This window comes from Lepus europaeus, chromosome X (assembly GCF_033115175.1).
Source record: "Lepus europaeus isolate LE1 chromosome X, mLepTim1.pri, whole genome shotgun sequence".
In the NCBI taxonomy this organism is placed as follows: Eukaryota; Metazoa; Chordata; class Mammalia; order Lagomorpha; family Leporidae; genus Lepus; species Lepus europaeus.
Window position 1 is genome coordinate 48,168,775 of NC_084850.1, and position 16,705 is coordinate 48,185,479.

The 16,705-nt window shown below is 37.8% G+C and overlaps 1 protein-coding gene across 2 annotated transcripts in view; it reads right to left on the reverse strand.

Moving 5' to 3' along the window:
- NUP62CL (nucleoporin 62 C-terminal like) overlaps positions 1 to 16,705 on the reverse strand; it is an 88,408-nt gene that overhangs the window by 48,488 nt on the left and 23,215 nt on the right. Inside the window, exon 3 of one of the 2 annotated variants that reach the window (XM_062183937.1) lies at positions 3,772 to 3,873. The exons of the other annotated variant lie outside the window; for it this stretch is intronic. Coding sequence (XP_062039921.1) covers positions 3,772 to 3,873 — 102 coding nt within the window. The remainder of the gene's footprint in view (positions 1 to 3,771; positions 3,874 to 16,705) is intronic. 2 annotated transcript variants of the gene reach the window in all.

The window sequence follows — 16,705 nt, forward strand, 5'->3', positions numbered from 1 at the left end:
TCTACATACCTGGGGAGAAGAAAAGGTGAGCAGGAGAGAAAATAACCTGGATTAGGGGTGTCAGGGTGAGTAATAGCTGACGGGGAAGAAGATTAGTACATAAGGTAGTGGTGAATGGAACAATGTTAAGGAAAATCTAAGTGGCAATTGTACCAGATTTCAGGAAAGAATTTGAGACTTAGATATGTTAAAAGGGTAGGTTATGACAGGGTCATTAAAAAGTCTGCCAATTCAGAAGTCCTAAACAGCACTCTGGCCTCAGAATCAGCCCTTAAGGCATTTGGATCCGGCTGAAAAGCCCATGAGAGTATTTCAGGCATGGAAAGCCAAGACACTCTGGCAAAAAAAAAAAAATAAAATTGAAATGACCGAAATGAAAGATCTCTGCGAGTGAGATCCCAGTGGAAAGAACAGGTCATCAAAGAAGGAGGTACCTTTCTCTGAAGGGAGGAGAGAACTTCCACTTTGACTATGACCTTGTCTAAATATGATCAGAGTCAGCAAATTCAAAAGGCCTCCATAGCCTTGGCAACTCATGACAAGAGCCTAGGGTGATTACTGATGCCATAAACAAGAGTGTCAACTTGTTAAGTCAACAACAGGAGTCACTGTGCACCTACTCCTCATGTAGGATCTCTGTCCTTAATGTGCTGTACATCGTGATTTAATGCTATAACTAGTACTCAAACAGTATTTTTCACTTTGTGTTTCTGTGTGGGTGCAAACTGTTGAAAGCTTTACTTAATATATGCTATATTTATCTTCTGTATATAAAGATAATTGAAAATGAATCTTGATGTGAAAGGAAGGGGAGAGGGAGTGGGAGAGGGGAGGGTTGCGGGTGGGAGGGAAATTATGAAGGGGAAAAGGCCATTGTAATCCATAAGCTGTACTTTGGAAATTTATATTCATTAAATAAAAGTTAAAAAAAAGTCTGCCAATTCACCTTTACTGACTCAATCCATGACTGCAAGAATCAGCTCTTTCTTTTTGGTGTTTTATGAGGAAAATTATGCAGTATATTTTTTTGCAAAAATGGAAACTTATAAAATTCTCATGACATATCCTTCACAACTCTCATAGGTTGGCCAGTTAGCCTACTACACAGTAGAAACTCAGAATGTGTTAGTTTAAGAAGGCATAAAGAAACTATATATATACACACACACACACACACATATATATATACACACATATATACATATACATATGTATACATATGCCTCAGTTTAGTAATAATTTAAGCTTAAAAAGGTTTGACTTTTAGGGTGGGCATTGTTGCACAGCAGGTTAAGCCTCAGCTTGAAACACCTGCATCCCACATCCCTAGGAATCCTTGGTTTAGAGTCCTGCCTCCACTTCTGATCTAGCTTTCTGCTAAAGCACACTCTGGAAGGCAGCAGATGATGGCTCATGTAGCTGGGTCCCCGCCACTCATGTAGGAGACCCAAATTGAGTTCCTGGCTTTGGCTTGGCCTAGCCTCCACTGTTGGAGGAGTGAACAAGCATATTGAAGATCTCTCTCCCTCTCCCTCTTTCTCTCTGTCACTCTGCCTTTCAAATAAAGATAAATAAACTTCTAAAAAGTTGACTTTTAATTTATGCTCAATTTGAAGAAAAATTGATTTCATTCCTAAGCAAACTTTTAAAAGTAAAAACAAACAAGACTTTCCTAAAATGGAGTCTGATTTGAATGGTAGATTTAAATAGCAAATGATCACTAACCACTCAACACACAGGCAATGGGTACTCAAGTTTTCTAACACATACAACCTCACTAGCTCTATATTTAGGATAGGACTAGAATAACTCTTATAATCAACTTTAGAAGAAGATAACACAGGTCAAAACCTCAATTAACATTTAGAGAAAAAAAGCTCCATGTATCCCAATATAATAATTAACAACAAAAGTCCTTAACTTAAAAAGTTGTCAAGAATGTGATCATAGCTTTTATTGTATCAATCTCAAAGAATAATATGTTGATATCAATTGCCTCATTCTAATCTTTGGCAATCATATATATTGGTGTACCTTTTGGATACTCTGATGAGATGGTCAAAATCTATTTAGATAACCCAATAAGCTATAAAATTATGACCTACTTACTGTGACTTATGGAGTACATTTCCAATGAGTGTCCCAACACATCCCAGTAATTCTAAAATCTTACCAGATGCAGTAGGAGCTGCTCTACCTGCTCTGGGGAATTTTAATCCAAATCCCAAAGTTCAACTACCAAGTGTCCTAGTTGAAATTCTTCGGACACCAACTACAGAGAACAACATATTAACTATTATCCTTTAGTCAAAATCAGTGAGGTATTTATGTAGTCTTTTTCATCTGAAGAGTCCTTTAGAAACTTTTGATTAAACAAAACAAAACAAAAAAACATGGTCAGTCCATTTATATGAAATGTCCAGAAAAGGCAAATCTATGGAGACAAAAACATATTAAAGGTTATTTATGGCTGAGGGATCATCCTGGGATCCTGGGAAATGCTGTAAAATTAGATGTGATGATGGGTACAGTTTGGTAGATTTATTTAAAATCACTGCACTGCACACTTAATAGGTTAATTGTATGATACCTAAGTGATAATGTACTAAAGGCAATTGAAATTTACTGTGGTAAATATATTATTACAAGTACAACAGAGGCAAGAAAGGGAGAAAAAGAAAAGGTCAGAGGGCAAGTCTTTGCTTGAACATGAAATCAATTAATTAATTTTAGCTCCAAACCTTATACATAGTCATATTCATTAAATCTATTGTAGTTCAGATGGATCTTGCTTGCATATTCCAAAAGGGTTTCAAAATCACAGTCATGTCTCCAAACTGAAGTGTACTTGGTAGAAAACAACTCATGTGGTAATCAATAAATTTAATTAATGTTTGCCTGGGTCAACTGTATAACAGGATGAGGAGAATATGCCACTATTCATGTTCAACTAAGCATTAACATTTCCTGGCAAGTTTGATACCCAGGAATGGTAATAATCTTGCTATTATAGGGCTTTAGGAGAACAATAGTCTAGCTAGGATTACAATACAACAAGGTTTAATGATGAACATCATGGCACTCTGAAAAAGATACCTCAAAGGCAATCAGTTTAATGGAATCTGTAAGAATTGCCTATGACATACACAAAATTCAGTATTTTCAATACTTGTAATTACTAATAGGAGACGTGTAACAAATAAGTTGAGGTTACAAGACAATTTCACATCCGTCAGCTCAAATTATCCAAATGATCCTCTTCAGAGGGAGAGGTGACAAATAGTACACTGTGCCTATTAGAACCCCAAAACTACAGGGGTCCTATGTCATGTTCTACTTCTGCTAAGTAAAATGTAAAGGCCATAAATCTCATCTACGTAAAAAAAATACATTACAGCAAGGCTCCAACACTTACTTCTCATTTTACCTTATTCACATGGACAATAAGGACTTCTTCCATTTATACATACTTAGCAAAAATCCTACCCTTCTTATTCATAATACCTTGATGAAATTGTTTCAAAACAATACAACATTAATCAATTATATGCTTAAAGTCACCATTTTAAGCTACAATAACAATGTTAATAAAAACATTCACAGCTAAAGACAATTAGGCTCTTAAGCAAAACTGCTATTGATGTCAGCAGTTATAGATGGGTTCAAGCATAATAATTTATGAGATGTAGAAGATCCATGGCTTATATTGGCAAATTCAGTTAAGTGGTCTCATGGCAAAATATAGTATTTTCTTTGAAATGAGTGGCTTACATGAGAGCTTAGTAGCAACAGTGGAGGTGGAAGTATTTGACATCGAAGTGAACAGCATGGTGTTTGAAATAGTAGTTGCAACAGTAGATACTGGAGTCAAACCTAAAAATCAATGTAACAAGCGAAAAATATGCCATTCAAAGTAAGTTTTAAAAAGTAAAACACCATTATTATAAGGTTCATTTATATGGAGAAATAAAAGCCAGGCAAGGAAAACCAAGTATCCAGAAACCTAAATAAATAAGACATACTAAAAGCCTGATTGCAAAAATAGATCAACAGTATTGTATAATATAGCCACTCTTTTAACACTATCATAACAAAGATATGCTACTTTACTGAAAAACTAGACATAAGAGGGGGATCTACTTCCAGAATCATGGCATAAAAAATCCCATTGACCTGTTCCCTAATGAAACATTCATAACTGGCAAAAAAATATTAAAACAGAAAAAACTGGAAACCACTAGAAATTCTTCTAAGGACACACAGGAAACGAAAAAAGATTTATTCAAGAAAATCTACTGAAAATTACTGAATGTAATCTAACAGTGAAAGACTATATGGCATATGAGCCACAACCACTGCTCTTTTTTCCCACACATCCTACTGCTCACCTTGATGCTACACTCCAGGCAGGAGTGGCCAAGAAGACTGGACTCCCTCTATCCTTAGTTCCCAGTCGAAGGTAGTATATCTCAATGAGAGGGAGAAGCACCTCCAACATAGCTGAAATTCCTGGTGAGTACATCCAAGGGTTCAAGGGCACCCTTCCTGTATCAAGGCCCTACTCACAGGAAAGAAGCTCTATCACAAGCATAGCAGGCTGAAAACACTGAGGCCCCAGTTGCCCTAGACCTGATTGCCTCACCCCAGCTCATAAAAGGCTAAGTTCCAAGACTGAAGCTGTAAGCAAGATGCCCAGTGGCTATTAACACTTCTCTGCACCTCAAACCCTGGCTCAAAAATTTTGCCTAGGGATAAGGCCATTCATAAGAACATAGAGTTCCCAAGCTATCCCTAAAAGAAGTATGTTTGAATAATAATGTGAGATAGTTCAAGCCAAAGGATTCTCTCTTTAAAAAAAAGTATTTTCTTTATTTATTTGAAAGTCAGAATTACAGAGAGAGAATGAGACACACACACACACACACACAGAGATCTTCCATCTGCTGGTTCATTCCCCTAATGGCTGGGGCTGGGCCAGGCTGAAGCCAGGAACCAGGAGCCAGGAGCCAGGAGCTTCATGAGTGCAGGAGCCCAAGCACTTGGACCATCCTCAGCTGCTTTCCCAGGTGCATTATCAGGGAGCTGGATTGAAAGTGGAGTAGCCAGGACCTGAATCAGTGCTCAGATGGGTTGCCAGAGTCACAGGCAATGGCTTTACCTGCTTACCATAACGCCAACCCCAGGATTCTCTCTTAAAAATGGAGATTTTGGTGGTAAGCAATTAAGAAACAGATAACTTCATGAGAACAATTCAGGCTGTAATTCAAATACATTATCAGAGATAAAAAATGAAAAAAGAAAGCTAAAAAAGCCATCCTATGATTGGAATAATTAAATACTGATACATGCTAAAATATGGATGAATCTTGAACATGATATGCTAAATGAAGGAAGCCAGACATAAAAGGAAACCTATTGTTTGATTCTATTTATGAAATGTCCAGAATAAGCAAGTACATAGACTTTAAAGAACATTAGTGGTCGCCAGTAGCAGTAGGAGGGGTTAATGAGGAATAACCACTAATGAGTACAGGGTTTCTTTTTGGAGTGATGAAAATACACAATGATGGTTGCACACTCTGTGACTATATTAAAAAACCACTGAATGGTACACTTTAAAGGGAAGAATTTTAAGATATGTGAATTATGCTTCAATTACACTTTTAATTAAAAACACATTATCATCTCAATGGAAGCAGAAAAGCATTTGAAAAAAATCCAACCCCTCTTATGACAAAAACACTCAACAAACTAGGAAGACAAGGAAACTTCCCTGATGTGATAAAGGACACTAATGAAAACTCCACAGTTACATCATACTTACTGGTGAAAGACTGAATACTTTCCCACTACCATCAGGAACAAAAAAAGTATGTCTCCTTTTATCACTTCAATTCAACAATACATTGGAAATTCTAGACTGACAATTAGGCAAGAAGACAATATAAAAGATTATCCACAAGGAGAAGGAAAAGCTAAGACTATTCACAGATGATATAATAATGAATACAAAAAATTCTAAGAAATTAATAAAAATATCTTAGTACAATATATTAGTACAATAAAAAGTTCTGAGAGGTGGCAGAATACACAACCAAAATACAAAAATAAGTTATATTTCCATATTATAACAATGGACAATCCAAAAATGAAATTAAGAATCCAGGGGCTGGCCCTGACGCACAGTGGGTTAATCATCAGCCTGCAAGGCTGGCATCATATATGAGTGCAAGTTTGAATCTTGGCTACCCTACTTCTTTTTTTTTTTTTTTTATTTTATTAAACTTTTATTTAATGAATATAAATTTCCAAAGTATAGCTTGTGGGTTACAATGGCTTCCCCCCTCCCATAACTTCCCTCCCGCCCGCAACCCTCCCCCCTCCCCCTCCCTTTCCCCTTCCATTCATGTAAAGATTCATTTTCAATTCTCTTTGTATACAGAAGATCAATTTAGTATATATTAGGTAAAGGTTTCAACATTTTGCCCATATAGCAACATCGAGTGAAAAAACTACCATTGGATTACTAATTATAGCATTAAATAGCAATGTACAGCACATTAAAGACAGAGATCCTACATAATTTTTTTTTCAAAATAATTAATTTTCTATGCCATTTCCATTTTAACACCAGGTTTTTTTTTTTTTTCATTTCCAATTCTCTTTATATACAGAAGATCACTTCAGTATATAATTAGCAAAGACCTCATCAGTCTGCGCCCACACAGAAACGCAAAGTATAAAAATACTGTTTCAGTACCAGTCATAGCATCACTTGGCCTTAGACGACACATTAGGGACAGATCCCGCATGGGGTGTAAGTACACAGTGACTCCTGTTGCTGACTTAACAATTTGACACTCCTGTTCATGGCGTCAGTAATCTCCCTAGGCTCTAGTCATGAGTTGCCAGGGCTATGGAAGCCTTTAGAGTTCGCTGACTTTGGTCTTATTCCGATAGGGTCATAGTCAAAGTGGAGGTTCTCTCCTCCCTTCGGAGAAGGGTATCTCCTTCTTTGATGGCCCCGTTCTTTCCACTGGGATCTCACTCACAGAGATCATTCATTTAGGTCTTTTTTTTTTTTTTCCCATGATATCTTGGCTTTCCATGCCTGCTATACTCTCATGGGCTCTTCAGCCAGATCTGAATGCCTTGAGGGCTGATTCTGAGGCCGGAGTGTTGTTTAGGACATCTGCCATCCTATGAGTCTGCTGTGTATCCCACTTCCCATGTTGGATCTTTCTCTCCCTTTCTGATTCTATCAGTTAGTATTAGCAGATACTTGTCTTGTTTGTGTGATCTCTTTGACTCTTAGACCTATCAGAGCTATCAATTGTGAGCTGAAATTGATCACTTGGACTAGTGCGATGGCATTGGTACATGCCATCTTGATGGAATTGTGTTGGAATCCCCTGCACATTTCTAACTCCACCATTTGCGGCCAGTCCGATTGAGCATGTTCCAAATTGTTCATCTCCTCCCTCTCTTTTTCCACTCTTAGATTTAACATGGATCACTTTTCAGTTAAAATTTAAACACCTGAGAATAATTGTGTGTTAATTACTGAGTTCAACCAATAGTACTAGAACAACAACAACAACAACAAATACTAAAAAGGATAAAGTATTACATTGTACATCTAAAGTCAGGACAGGAGCTGATCAGTTCATTGTTGCTTATAGTGTCCATTTCACTTAACAGGTTTCCTCTTTGGCGCTCAGTTGTCATCGATCCAGTTCCCTGTTAATGTGCTGGGAAAAGCGGTGGAAGATGGTCCAAGTACTTGGGCCCCTGCTACCAACCCATATGGGAGACCTAGATGAAGTTCCAGGCTCCTGGCTTTGACCTGGCCCTGCCCTGGCCATTGCAGCCATTTGGAGAATGAACCAGTAGATGGAAGGTTTCTGTGTGTGAGTGTGTGTGTGTGTGTATGTGCATGTGTCCCTTTCTGCTACTTTGCCTTTCAAATAAATACAGTTTAAATTTTTTTCTTATACTTGTTAATTTTTATTATCAAATTTAGGATCTTTGTCAATTTGATAAGGGAAAAATTACATCATATATGTATAAATTTGTTTTAAGGTAGGCTAGTCATCTCTTATTCTGTTTATTTGTTTTTCTTTTTTATAGAAAGCTTTTATTTAATAAATATCAATTTCATAAGTACAACTTTGGATTATAGCAGTTCTTCCCCCCATACCCACCCTCCCACCCCCAGACCATCCTACCTCTTACTCCCTCTCCCAGCCCATTTTTAAAAAGAATATAATCCATTTGATTGCTCAAAGAGAACAAAATACTTAAGAACAAATCTAACAAAAGAATAAAACTTGTACACAAAAAAATACAAAACATGGTTGAAAAAAATTAAGGATGGCCTTAATAAATGGAAAGATCTCCTTTCCATGGATCAAAAAACTTGACATTGTTAATACGGTGCAGAAAACGGAAAAATGGGCCTAAAAGATGCCTAATACCCCAGACCTGTGATGGGATTAACATCAACTACCTTGAGTTTATCCTGGATTATTCAGGTAAGAGAAATCTAATGATGTGAATCCTTTAAAGTAGAGATATTTTCTATGCTATGGTCGTAAGAGGGAGAGGTGACTATAAATTAATGATTGGAAAGATGCCAAGTTGCCAATATAAACAATCAATAGGACAGAAAAACATGTTCAATGTCATTAGTCATTAGGGAACTGCAAATCAAAACCATAATAAGATACCACCTGTTAGGATGGCTATCATCAAAAAGGTATATAATATCAAGTGTTGGCAAAGATATGGAGAAATTTGAAATCTTGTATATTGCTGGTGGGATTGTAAATAGTGTAGCTTCTTTTGAAAACTGCCTGACATTTCTTCAAAAGGTTAAATGCAGAAATAACATATGATCCAGAAATGCCATTCTTAGGTACATATGAGTATATCTAAGAGCAATGTAACATATATATATATATATATAAATATATGTACATATATATAAATGTATAACTGAATATTCAGAGAAGCATCATTTACAATAAACAAAATGTGGAAACAATGCAAATGTCCATTAAATGACATAAATGAATAAGATGTGGTATATCCATACACTGGAACTTCATTTGTCATAAAAAGGAAAAGAATTACAGATATATGCTACAATACAGATGAGCCTTCAAAACATTATAAACTAAGTAAAAGAAATTAGTCACCAAAGATCAAGTAATATATGATTTCATTTATATGAAATGTTTAGAATAGGAAAATCTAGTGGCTGCAGGGAGAGAAATAGGCAGTGGCTTTTAATAGGTACACTTTCTTTGGTGGCTGGCTGATGAAAATGTTCTAATATTGACTATGACTGTAGTGATGCTTGCATAACTCTCTGAATATACTTAAAACTGATGAACTATAAGCTTCAAATGGATGAACTGTATGGTATGTGAATTTTACCATAATAAACCTGTGATAAAAATAATAAGGTAGAGGACATTATGTTAAGTGTTATGCCAGACACAGAAAGAAAAATACCACATGTTCTCATATGTTGAAGCTAAAAAAGTACATCTGAAAGCAGAATAGTAATTACTGGAGGCTAGGAAGTAAAGAGGGAGGAAGGATAGAAGGAGGCTGGATAACAGGTACTAGAACAATTAGGGGAAGTAAGTTCGTGTTGTATAGCACAGTAGGGTGGTAGAGAAATCTATTATATATTATGAATAACTAAAAGAGAGGACCTTGAAGATACAAACATAAAGAAATAATGAGATAGAAATGCTAACTACCCTGATTTTATCAGTTCACATTATGTATATATGTATTGCAATATCACATTGTACCCCATAACTATGTATAATTATTACATGTTAATTATGAAGAAAAATAAAATTAAGAGAATACTAACAAATAGAAGTCTGTAATAAATTTGCAGAAAAGATTACTTGCCTATTTCTTTAATAATTAAAAGAAACCTGTTAAATATTGGTGGGGCTGGTGCTGTGGCATAGCGGGTAAAGCCACTGCCTGCAGTCCTGTCATCCCATATGGGCACCGGTTCGAGTCATAGCTGCTCCACTTCTGATCCAGTTCTCTGCTATGGCCTGGGAAAGCAGTAGAGGATGTCCCAAATCCTTGGGCCCCTGCACCCACATGGGAGACCCAGAGGAAGCTCCTGGCTCGGGATCAGCCCAGCTCCAGCCATTGCAGCCATTTGGGGAGTGAACCATAGGATGGAAGACCTCTCTCTCTCTCTCTGCCTTCTGTAACTCTTTCAAATAAATAAATAAATCTTAAAAAATGAAGTTGGCAATATTGAGTACAAAAACACATAAAATTAATGAGTCCTTGAAAACAAAATTCATATCCATTCATCCTCACTATAGATCACTGTACATGGCACATGGTAGTTCGAAGGAAACTGTTGAAATCATTACCTAATATATACTAAACTGATCTTCTGTATATAAAGAGAATTGAAAATGAATCATGATGTGATTGGAAGGGGAGAGGGAGCGGGAAAGGGGAGGGTTGTGGGTGGGAGGGAAGTTTTGGGAGGGGGAAGCCATTGTAACCCATAGCTGTACTTTGGAAATTTCTATTCATTAAATAAAAGTTTAATAAAAAAAAAGTTCATGGAAAAGGAAATTAAAGCATTAATTTTTTTTAAATATAAGCATAGTTTTTTTCATAATACACATTTTCCATTAACATTTGAGGGCCCTTTGTAAGTACTCAATAAATGTTTCTGGGGTAGTTGTTAGGTGTAGCAGTTAAATTGCACTAGGGACATCCACATCCCATATCAGAGCGCCTAGGTCTGAGTCCTGGTTTTGCTCCTATTCCAGCTTCCTGTTAATGTGCACCCAGGGAGACACTAATAAGTGATGGCTCAAATAGTTGGCTCACTGCCACTCACATGGGAGACTTGAATTGATTGAATTCCTCACTCCTGGGCATTTGGAGACTGAATCAGCAAATGGGAGTTCTCTCTGCATGTCTATCTCTCTTTTTCTGTCCCTGTCTCTCAAATAAAGTAAGTTTTAAAATGATATAATAGGGGTCAGCACTGTGGCATAGAAGGTAAAGCCACCGCCTACAGTGCTGGCATCCATATGGGTGCAGGTTCTAGTCCCAGCTGCTCCACTTCTGATCCAGCTCCCTGCTGTGGCCTGGGAAAGCAGTAGAGGATGTCCCAAATCCTTGGGCTCCAGCACCAAAATAAAAATTTTTTTGCACCAAAATAAAATTATCTTTTTTTTCTTCAGAGAGAGAGACAGACAGAGCTCCCATTCACTGGTTCCCTCTCCAAATGTCCAACATGGCCCAACTGAAGTTGGGAGCTAGGAGCTGGATACTCAATCCAGGTATCCCATGTGGGAGGGAGGAATCCAACTACATGAGCCATCACCTTCTGCCTCCCAGGGTTTGCATTAGTAGGAAGCTGGAATCAGAAGCCAGAGCCAGGACTCAGGTACTCCAATGTGGAATGTAGGCGTCTTAATGGCTATGTAAATGCCCTCCTCTAAATTTTTCTTTTAATTACACTTTCTAGAATTTTGAAGTGCTCTCATATTCTGCTTCTCCCTCAACATGAAAAAGTGCTTAATGAGTAACTGCCCTTGCATCTATTACTGACTGCATCCAAGTTTAGAGCAATTCATGGCAACATAATTCTCTAAAATATCTATGGGGTAAAGGGGGCAGGGAAGAGATGCTGGAAAGAAATTGGGAACTTTACTATTTACCTCCAACTTTTAAAAAATGTATATAGTGTAATATTCCTATGTTTCATTTAGGAGAAGTATCATATGTATATATCTTTTTAAAAATTTTTTTTGACAGGCAGAGTGGATAGTGAGAGAGAGAGACAGAGAGAAAGGTCTTCCTTTTGCCGTTGGTTCACCCTCCAATGGCTGCCGCGGCCGGCGCATCGCGCTGATCCGAAGCCAGGAGCCAGGTGCTTCTCCTGGTCTCCCATGCGGGTGCAGGGCCCAAGCACTTGGGCCATCCTCCACTGCCTTCCCAGGCCATAGCAGAGAGCTGGCCTGGAAGAGGGGCAACCGGGATAGAATCCGGCACCCCGACCGGGACTAGAACCCGGTGTGCCGGCGCCGCAAGGCGGAGGATCAGCCTGTTAAGCCATGGCGCCGGCCCATATGTATATTCTTAAAGGAATAATCAAATTCAGAACAAATATATCTATATTACAATTCACTATATACCAGTGAGATCGAACTTTTAACATGGGTTTAATAACCACTTAATTTCTTCATTTGAAATTGCTTATTCATGTTATCTGCCAATGTTCTTATTGAAGAATATTATCTTCTTACTGTTGCTTTTTAATGAAAATGTTTGTCAAACCTATTTATTTTTGTAATATTTTGCAAAAATTCTCCCACCGCAGTTTCTCATTTGATTTTTATTTTTTGTTTTTACATAGTCAAATCTTTCCAACATTTTTTCCTTTATGGTTTATATCTCCATATCATGTTTAAAAAACTTTCCTTCAAATATACAAAAAGGTGTCCAATTCCATTTTTTTTTTTTACAGGCAGAGTGGATAGTGAGAGAGAGAGCGAGAGAGACAGAGAGAAAGGTCTTCCTTTTTGCCGTTGGTTCACCCTCCAATGGCCGCTGAGGCCAGCGCATCTCGCTGATCCGAAGCCAGGAGCCAGGTGCTTCTCCTGGTCTCCCATGCGGGTGCAGGGCCCAAGCACTTGGGCCATCCTCCACTGCCTTCCCGGGCCATAGCAGAGAGCTGGCCTGGAAGAGGGGCAACCGGGATAGAATCCGGCGCCCTAACTGGGACTAGAACCCGGTGTGCCGGCGCAGCAAGGCGGAGGATTAGCCTGTTAAGCCACGGCGCCGGCCCCAATTTCATTTTTAAGAGAAAATTTCAAAGTATAACTACAATGAAAATAATTTCATTTAACAGATGCCAAGAAGTCAAAAACTAGTAACACAACACACAGTTAAGGACACTGTGAAGAAATAGGCAGCCATGCAGATTCCTAATATAGGTACAAATTGGTACAAATCCTGTGGAAAACAAGTGGTCAGTGCTTTAAAGATTACAAATACATCTATCTTTTTCAACAAGCAATATTTGTGGAAACTTATCCACAAAGATGTACTTGCATACCTGTAAATGACATGCAAAATAATATTTATTATATCACTGTTTGTATTAGCAAAGAGGAAAATACCCAAATGCCCAAGAACAGGGACTGGATATGTAAGCTATGGCAGAGCATATAAAAACCATGAAATATTGTAATGCTGTAAAAAAATACCAGGGCAGACATTTGGCACAGTGGTTAAGCTGCTGTTTTAGATGCCCACATCTCATATCTGAATGCCTGGGTTCAAGTCCCTGCTCTACTTCCGGTCCAGCATCCTGCTAATGCTCACTCTGGAAGGCAGGAGATGAAGACCCAAGTGCTTGGGCCACTGCCGCTCACGTGGGAGACCAGGATGAACTTCCTGTTCCTGGAGTCAGCCTGGATCAGCCTTGGATGTTGTAAGCATTTAAGGAGTAAACCGGGGGATTAAAGATTTCTTCCAGTTCTTGTCTCTCCACCGCCCTGACCTCACTGTCTATCCAAGTCTCTTTTTGTGTCTATGTGGGTGTGTGTCACTTTGCCTATTAAATAAAAAAACACTTGGGGCCAGCATTATGGCACAGCGGGTTAAGCCATCTTCTACAACCCTGGCATCCCACATGGATACCACTTCAAGTCTTGGCTGCTCCACTTCCAATGCAGCTTCCTGCTAATGTGCCTGGGAAAGTAGTGGGGGATGGCCCAAGTGCTTGGGCTCCTGCACCCACGTGAGAGACCCAGATGAAGCTCCTGGCTTCATCCTGGCTCAGTTCTGGCTGTTGTGGCCATTTGGGTAGTGAACCTGTGGATGTAAGAGCTCTCTTGCTCTCTCTCTCTTTTGCTCTCTCTCTCTGTAACTCGTAACTCTGCCTTTCAAATAAATAAAATAAATCTTAAAAAAACCACAGGAATTTCTCCATATATTGACTGTTGTGAAACAACTCTAAAATAGTTTTAAAAAATGTACAAAGTTATTTTTTAAAAAAAGATAAAGGGCTAAGGATACATATTTTATTTGCTAACAAATCCATGAAGAAGCTCTGGATATATACAATCATAATAGTTAGCTAAGTGTGGGAAAGGATCAGAGGTAACACAGTATACTTGGGGACAGTACACTTATTGATACTATTTATAGTTTCAATTTTGAACCATTTGACTATGTTATTCAAAAATTATATATAAATAAGCGGTCCTCTCTTCAACCTGAGACATTTCATTTATATATTTAGATATATTTTAAATATTAATTATTTTCTACCTTTAATTCACCTAGGATTTCTTTACACTAATATTTCTTAACACTAACATTAACTAAAGTTAATCCCTTTTCCTACCAATAACAAGTTAGCCAGTTACTGTAATTTAGTCATGACCCAACACTCTTCCCCCATGGATTTGAAATATCATTCTCATAAACACAGGTTTCTTTCTGTATTTTAAAATATTTCACTGTTTTTCTTTATATCCTTCTTGCATTCCAGAGTTTCAATTACTGCAGAATTTACTTTTATATTATACAATATTTTAAATTTACAGGAAAGGAATAAACTTATATTTTCCTGCAAGAACTTCATCAGTACTTTCCTTAAAATACAACAGATGGCTAATTTGATGCATTTACTTGCCCATTTGAACTTTAGAATCCTGTAAATTCCCTCTCTCCTTTCCTTTCCCCAAAGATTGCCATTTTAGTTTTATAAGAATTGTATTAAATGGATAAATTTGGAGGTAAATGACATTTTTTTAAAGAATTATTTATTTATTTGAAAGTCGGAGTTACACAGAGAGAGGAGAGGCAGAGAGAGACAGAGAGATAGGTCTTCTATCCACTGGTTCACTCCCCAATTGGCTGCAACGGCCAGAACTGCACTGATCCGAAGCCAGGAGCCAGGAGCCTCCTCCGGATCTCGCACGCAGGTGCAGGGCCCAAGGCCTTGGGCCATCTTCCACTGCTTTCCCAGGCCATAGCAGAGAGCTGGATTGGAAGAGGAGCAGCCGGGACTAGAACCGGCTTCCATATGGGATCTGGTACTTCAGGCCAGGGCGTTAACCTGCTGTGCTACAGTGCCGGCTCCGATAAATGACATTTTTACATTATTGACAGTGTTTTTGTGAGTCTCTCAATTTATTCAAATCTTCTTTTAGAATCCTCTCTAAAATTCTGAGGTTTTCTTCATCTAGGTCATATACATTTTTAAAAGTTTATTCCTAGGCATTTCATACTTCTCGTTGAAATTGTTAATGGGATCTTTCTCCATTTTATTTCCCAACTACTATTGCTTAAAAATGGAAAAGCTATTGATTTTTGTATTATTTATTTTGTAACTGGCCATATTACCAAAACCTCTTCACTAGCCCTAATTAAATTTGTATTTGAATTATACCCATATTTTAAAATCTTGATCATTTCTCTCAGATACTGGCATAATTTCAGCAGCTTGAACTTAAATCATTCACCCAGAGGTAACTAAGGAAACAAATACCACTTAATATGATTTGCTTTTAAGTTTAATGAGTTTTACTCTAAAATAGAAAAGGGCTTAAGAGACAAAGTTTCATCTTCCTAATCATGGAGTCACAGCTGTTTTTTAACATGGCATTACTGAAATGGGAGGGCAAGTAATTCTTTGCTGTAGGGAGCTATCTTGTATACCGTAGGATATTCAGCAACATCCTTGGCTTTTGGCCAATAGATTCTAATATCCCCCTAGTCTTGACCATCAAAAAAATGTCTTTAGACATGGCCACATATCCTCAGAGGTAGAAGAGTGGAGAACAAAACCACTGGAGTAAAAGAGCACTGCAATATAATAATTTCCTCCATCTAGTGCTACAAGGATATCAAACTCAGTCTTAACTCCTTCATAGTTAAGAACATCAGAAAATACCAACTATCTTAATAAATTGCTGGGCATAGAAAATAGCCCAAGTTTTTTTCATAGAAGTGGGAAGGTAGTCTTACAGTATAAGAAAGGGGGTCATGTCACAATAACTAAAATGGTGACACAAGAACAAGAAAGGACAGTTAATAGCACAAGAATAGGGTATCCAGAAACAGAGTCAAGTCTACATAATAATTTGGTGTACCAGGAAGGCAGTGACTCAAATCAGCAGGAAGGCACATCTATTTAAGAAAATAAAATGCTTCAATTCACTAAACTAATTCAGGGGGGGGAAGACTCATAAAAATGTAAACCATAAAAATACTAATACTGAGGTGGAGTATCTTATTTAAATAAGCCTAGAGAGAAATTCAGAAGAGTGAACAATTTAAAGAATAAAAATCACAATCTTAAGGACTTCCATTTCCAGAAATTTGGAGGAGATGCAGTTTTCCTTCTTACTCCTGCTAGATATGACTAAAACCCCTGGATTTAATATATGAAATAAACATAAGAAGGCCCTGAAAGGTAGAAAAAAACTGAAGAGGGATATCAAGACATAAGGGACAGTGGTGAGTTTTTTAGGTTTCTTTTATATTTCCCAGGCTTGCAGCTGAACAGACTAGCTCTCTGGAAATGCCGATGAATACAAACCAAATAAAGCCCAACAAAAGCCTGCTCTTTCTAGACAAAGAACAAGGAAAGAGGCAGCCTAGAGAGGCAGAAAAC